At 42.2% G+C, this 7,279-nt stretch overlaps 1 protein-coding gene across 1 annotated transcript; it reads right to left on the reverse strand.

Moving 5' to 3' along the window:
* Positions 1 to 5,585: 5,585 nt before the first annotated feature.
* On the reverse strand, positions 5,586 to 6,987 carry LOC149445063 (vomeronasal type-2 receptor 26-like). Its single transcript, XM_089654230.1, has one exon. It carries the CDS (start codon positions 6,971 to 6,973, stop codon positions 6,095 to 6,097), a length of 879 nt encoding a protein of 292 aa, XP_089510356.1. The 5' UTR covers positions 6,974 to 6,987; the 3' UTR covers positions 5,586 to 6,094.
* Positions 6,988 to 7,279: the final 292 nt, after the last annotated feature.

The following is a 7,279-nucleotide window of genomic DNA, read 5'->3' on the forward strand; positions in this document are numbered from 1 at the left end:
TTGATACATCCTTGAACAACCAAAAACAGTTTCATTAAACTTCTAATATCTCTACAAAAAGCTAACTTAATACTTAATACTTAAAATGGCGTACATAATACAAAATGGAAGTTATCTAGATCCTTTCATAGGGGTCATAAAAACAGCAATTTGCTTTTTGTTTTGTCACCATTAAAGCCCCCAGGAAGGGTTTCTGAAGATTTTAATTTAGTAAGGTCACCAGGCTGATGTAAAGAAGTAAGCCCCAGCAGAGGCGTCACTTGGGTTGGTGTCACCCGGTGCGGTAACACATGGTGTCACCCCTCTGTCTATCTCTATCTATGTCTCTTGCCTCTCCCAGCTATTACTGACATGGGTGATGACAGTGGCCAGCCTCTGGGTGAGCTCCTGGTGTGACATCTCCTCTTCCCTCAGCCAATACAACATTTCCCAGTCCGAGCCGTTCCCCGATCAGTGGCAGAGTGCAAGGTGCCAGTGTGGGGATACAAAGCCAGGTGGTGCCATTCCCAGTTCTCCTGGCTGATATCCACCAGTCACTAGGCAGTGCACACCGGCACCAGCCAGTCACAACCCCCTGTTCCTGCCAACCTGCGGTCAGCGGCTGCTCCGAGGGGCTCCTGTTGTTCCGTTGATGCTGCTGGAATTTTCTTATTTTCGTTTTTGGTTCACCCCCTGTGATGGTGTCACCCGGTGTAGCCTGCACCTCCTGCATCTACCTAGTGATGCCACTGAGCCCCAGACTCATAATTTCTAACACCTCCTAGGAAGTATTGTAATATATCTGCCTGCGAGAATTAAATGTGAACACAGATGGACATCATTGTCATAAATACCAGCTGGTGATCTACGGTTGACCAGTAGTCTTAGTACTTGACCATAGTCCAAGAATGCCATCCATTGAATGAAAATGGCAAGGACATAAGATTACAGAAATATTTGAAAGGGTGTGTCTCTACCTGGATGAGTGGGGGGTAAGTGGGGGCTTTTGCAAGCATATTTAACATCAGAAAACAGACGTCTTATAAAGGTGAATAAAGCCTCTGGACCGTATGGCATACACCCACGGGGTCCTTACAGAATTGAGCTCTGTCATTTCAAGCCCATTGTTTCTCATTTTGAGGGACTCTTTATTGACTGGCATAGTACCACTGGCTTTCCATGTATAATACATAAGGGGGGTATGATCACCATGTATAATACATAAGGGGGATGTGATCTCCATGTATAATACATAAGGGGGGATATGATCACCATGTATAATACATAAGGGGGATATGATCTCCATGTATAATACATAAGGGGGGATATGATCTCCATGTATAATACATAAGGGGGGATATGATCTCCATGTATAATACATAAGGGGGATATGATCTCCATGTATAATACATAAGGGGGGATATGATCACCATGTATAATACATAAGGGGGGATATGATCTCCATGTATAATACATAAGGGGGGATATGATCTCCATGTATAATACATAAGGGGGGGATATGATCACCATGTATAATACATAAGGGGGGATGTGATCTCCATGTATAATACATAAGGGGGGGATATGATCACCATGTATAATACATAAGGGGGGATGTGATCTCCATGTATAATACATAAGGGGGATATGATCTCCATGTATAATACATAAGGGGGATATGATCTCCATGTATAATACATAAGGGGGATATGATCTCCATGTATAATACATAAGGGAGGGATATGATCTCCATGTATAATACATAACGGGGGGGAATATGATCACCATGTATAATACATAAGAGGAATATGATCTCCATGTATAATACATAAGGGGGATATGATCTCCATGTATAATACATAAGGGGGGATATGATCTCCATATATAATACATAAGAGGGGATATGATCTCCATGTATAATACATAAGGGGGGATATGATCTCCATGTATAATACATAAGAGGGGATATGATCTCCATGTATAATACATAAGGGGGGATATGATCACCATGTATAATACATAAGGGGGATATGAGCTCCATGTATAATACATAAGGGGGGATATGATCTCCATGTATAATACATAAGGGGGGATATGATCTCCATGTAAAATACATAAGGGGGGGATATGATCACCATGTATAATACATAAGGGGGGATATGATCGCCATGTATAATACATAAGGGGGGGATATGATCTCCATGTATAATACATAAGGGGGGGGGGGTATGATCGCCATGTATAATACATAAGGGGGGATATGACCTCCATGTATAATACATAAGGGGGGATATGATCTCCATGTATAATACATAAGGGGGGATATGATCTCCATGTATAATACATAAGGGGGGATATGATCTCCATGTATAATACATAAGGGGGGGATATGATCTCCATGTATAATACATAAGGGGGGATATGATCTCCATGTATAATACATAAGGGGGGATATGATCTCCATGTATAATACATAAGGGGGGATATGATCTCCATGTATAATACATAAGGGGGGATATGATCACAATGTATAATACATAAGGGGGATATGATCTCCATGTATAATACATAAGGGGGGATATGATCTCCATGTATAATACATAAGGGGGGATATGATCTCCATGTATAATACATAAGGGGGATATGATCTCCATGTATAATACATAAGGGGGATATGATCTCCATGTATAATACATAAGGGGAATATGATCACCATGTATAATACATAAGGGGGGATATGATCTCCATGTATAATATATAAGGGGGGGATATGATCTCCATGTATAATACATAAGGGGGATATGATCTCCATGTATAATACATAAGGGGGATATGATCTCCATGTATAATACATAAGGGGGGATATGATCTCCATGTATAATACATAAGGGAGATATGATCTCTATGTATAAATTCATCAGTGGTTCATATAGTGAACTCAGTGTCAGGGGCGGACTGACAATTCATGGGGCCCCCGGGCAATAGGGGATCATGGGGCCTCTGTGTCCTTGCCCAAACTAAACAAAAGCCTATGAAAAAGGTACCAGGGGCATCTCATGGGGCCTCCTACTTAACCCGAACCCTTGGGCAGTGCCTGAGTTTCCAAATGGTCAGTCCGCCACTGCTCGGTGTAGTTATTCCCCCTGAGGTAATCACAGAGGACAAGGGGGCGCTCTTTACGTCTAGAGGAAAAGAAATGTAATCTCCAAACATGGAAAGGTTTCTTCACAGTGAGAGCTGTGAGAATGTGGAATAGACTCCCTCCAGAGTTGGTTCTGGCCAGCTCAGTGGATTTCTGTAGGAAAGTCCTGGATTCTTTCTTGGATACACAGAATATAACTGGATATAACATTTATAGGGAAAGTTGATCCAGGGAATATCCGATTGCCTCTCGGGGGATCAGGAAGGATTTTTTCTTCCCAGCAGGAGCAAATTGGATTGTGCTTTGCTGGGGTTTTTTTGCCTTCCTCTGGATCAACTGTGGGTATAGGATTATCTCTTTTTTTTTTCTATGGTTGAACTGGATGGACTTTTGTCTTTTTTCAGCCAGACTAACTATGTAACTATGTAACTATGTAACTATGTCTGCTCTATTATTCTCTGGATCTAGGCACAATAGAATGCAAAGATGCCTGTGTAGTGTACCTCCAATATTTATTTTTCTTTATCTGTAACTTTCTTTTCTGTAATTGTCTCTGTCCATTGGCAACATTTTGTGTTTTAATTTTTAGCACCACTGCTTTTAAGTTATACATTTACTTTATTATTATTATACTTGATTAGGAGCAAACGTATTATATTTATCAGCAAGCGAATAAGTGAGGTGGTAAAATTGCAGAAACAGTACCAGGGTTTGGCTGTCACTACTATCAAAGATGAAGTTTCTGCCTTTTGCGGGGTCTCTGGTGAAGATCTGGTCTCTGTACTATAGACTCTATTCTTCAGTCATTTTAAAGGCCCCCACCATCTCCAATGTGCAGACAGCACAGAGGGTCCACTATTCAGTTCATCCATGGAAATCTGGTTGCTTCTGGCCTTCAGAAATGGTCTTTTTAACCCATTAAAGCCCCCCCTCTCTCTACTCTCACCTAGGTGGAATTCCTTGTAGCCATCACCTCTGCCAGGCAAGTATCAATATTTTTTATTGCATTGCTTCCCTTTCTTCTGGCTTTTGATTCAGGAGGGGGTATTTTTCTGTTTGCATTTCATTCCTGGTATATTGTTTATTATTTTGTGTTGATAGGGCCTCATTTAAAAGAAAAGTACAGCCAAGGCTAGTTTGTCCTTCCCTATGGATCACAGGAGTGCAGTTACCTTTGTAGTGCCCTCTAGTTAGATAGGATTTTTTTGTGTGTGCTAGTCAGAGGCTTGCTAGATGCCTAGGATGAGTCAGACTGGGAGTGAGGCAGGGAGGTTACCTCAGGGCAGGCTGGCAGGCTCTACTGGCTCGCAGGCTCTCCTAGTCAGGGCTTCTGGAGCCCTGACACTCTTTAGAAACTGATGGAAATTTCAAAAAGAGGAGCAAAGGAGGGGCGGAGGCCTGAATTTGCATGTTTCAGGGAACCTGGCAAATCCCCAGGCAGGAGACCTGGCATGGTGACTAGGACAGCCCTTCAATGTGAAAGGCAGAACAATAGGGGAGTTGGGTGGAAGATGGAGTGAAGGAAGGTGCTGGAGTATGGAGCCTAGAAGGGGGCCCCAGCAGAGGGGGGCCTACCTACAGGCTGAAGCTTGGCAGAAGAAACTCAACTGTCCCACCATCTGCTAGGAAAGAAAGCCTGTTAGCAGGGAAGTAGCCAGCCCAGCATAAGGCCTGAAAGCAGCTGCAACCCACTAAGCTATAATTAAAGGAGAGTGTGGGTACTTCTACACCCCTTGCGCCAGAGAAAGGAGAGGGCAGTCAGGTGCAATACCCATCTAGTTCTCACTGGGGCTACTTTACTGTGGATCTTGGAATCCCTTGTCCAGGGATACCCTCAGGACAGCCAGATGGATGAGAAGATTTTCATCTGGGGTCTGAGGAGGTTCACCAAAGGGGACCCAGTGCTCCTTACTAAAACTGTTGCTGTTTTTGTCTATTTTTGCTAAGAGGTTATCCTCTGAAGTTGTACGGGTCCTTGGGCATCCCATATATGCCTAGACCCTATCCAAGTTGTTAACCCGTAATAAAAACAACAAAACCAAGCTCAAGGACTGTTTAGTGACTTTAGAAGAAAGGGTGAAAAATGTGTGTTGCCTGACTGTACAGAGCTTAGGGGGAACCAAAAAATCCAGAGGCCCTCAAGAAGGTGGACTACACCCATTTTCTGCTGACCGTCATCTGCATTCAGTTGGTCCATTTGGTTGGGATCCACCTAGGAGCTTAGACCAGCAACTGACTTAGCCTCTCAGCAAGGTCTGGAGTAGGAGTGTTGTTCCTCCAGCATTGTATGGGGAAGCCAAATACTCCTTTGTGGCAGCAGTTTTTAAAAAAAAAAGTATACATGGAGAAATATTCTTTTATTAAGTCCTATAGAGAAAATGTTCTTAAAAATGAAGTCAGCTTAAAATGTGAACTTACTGAGCTCCCATCAACTTTACCTAATATTAAAAATGATTTTAGAATGCCCAAAGCAAATCGTATTTATTAGTATAGCCAGATACATCTACATACAATGTAATTAATGTGACCCTGACACTATATAAATTATATTACAATCAGGTTGTAAAAGAACATGTTTAATATCTATCTTCCTGGAAGGCGGTGAGTGAAATCTTCCCTCTCTTGAAGAGTAATGGGTGTCTCTTGTATCTGACACTTTAGGAAGTTTTGGATACTTTGTCCCCCTCTGGTCACTGATTCCTCCTAAGTGGCTTTATTGTTCTGTAGTGATGTAATATCCGGTGGGAGGAACCACTAAACCCAGCAGGGGACATGGTTTCCAACAAATCCAAAGTGTCTGATACCAACGGTGTCCAGAGTAAAAATTAAATGCACCATCCACCAGAGCAGTACAGTAAGTATTAAATGTTTTTCTATACAATGTTCATTCTCAATACACTAGAAAAATACTAAAATTACCAATAATAGAGATAATTCTATAACTACAGGTAACCCAGTGTTGCTCCTCACATATTAGCGAATAACTGTCTTTGTATTCAGGTCAGGTCTGAACAGAATTATGTAACATTTTGGGAAGAATATACAGCCAAGAAGTCCAGAACTTGATGCCATTATAGCAAAGACCTCCACAGTCACCATGTATTTCCCTCTGGTGCTCAGATAGGCTGGGATCATGGCAATCCAGACACTGCAGAACACCAGCATGCTGAAGGTGATGTACTTGGCCTCATTAAAACTGTCCGGTAATGTCCTGGCTATAAAAGCTATAATGAAGCTCACAGCTGCCAGAAGCCCCATATATCCCAGGACACAGTAGAAGCCGATAACTGAACCCTCATTACACTGAATGATGATCTTCACCTGATAAGAGTGAGTGTCTCGATCCTGGAAGGGGGGAGAAATAGACAACCAAGTGACACAGATTATGACTTGGACCATTGAGAAGACACAAATGATACAATTGGACAGTTTGGTTCCCATCCATTTCCTCCAGGGACTCCCAGGTTTGGTGGCTTTAAAAGCAATACACACCATGATACTTTTGGCAAGTAGAGAAGAGACGGCAACTGAGAAGATGACACCAAAAGAGGTGACACGCAGCATGCAGGTTACATCTACTGGATGGCCGAGGAACAAGAAGACACAGAGGAAGCTCAGCATGATGGAGACCAGGAGAAGATAGCTCAGGTTCCGGTTATTGGCTTTAACAATGGGGGTGTCCTGGTAATGTATAAATATCCCCAATATTAAACCAGTCAGAAGACAACAGAGGATAGAGACGGCTGAAAATACTGCAACAATGGTGTCATCAGTGTAGGAGAGAAATTCCACCACTCTTGGAACACACCAATCCTTCTTCTCATTTGGCCATTCTTCATCAGGACATTTCATGCAGTCTTCACTGTCTGCAGGAAGAACAATACAAACACAATGAGCATCGGGGTCAGAGCTTCTGAGGAAATGAATTGTCTTGTGTTGTCTCACAGCTAGCAATGGGATTTCCATCAGTGCATTATGGGAGAGGAAAAGGAAATAGAATATATTACCTCACTATAAAATAGTGAAATGTTATGATAGATAGATAGATAATAGATAGATAGATAGATACAGTAGATAGATAGATAGATAGATAGATAGATAGATAGATAGATGAACTGAAAGGTATGAATCAGTGAAGCCTCCTGCCTGCAGCAGAGT

The sequence above is a fragment of the Staurois parvus genome, unplaced genomic scaffold (assembly GCF_062004578.1).
Source record: "Staurois parvus isolate SC_StPar_1 unplaced genomic scaffold, SC_StPar_1.0 ptg000747l, whole genome shotgun sequence".
Lineage (NCBI taxonomy): Eukaryota > Metazoa > Chordata > Amphibia > Anura > Ranidae > Staurois > Staurois parvus.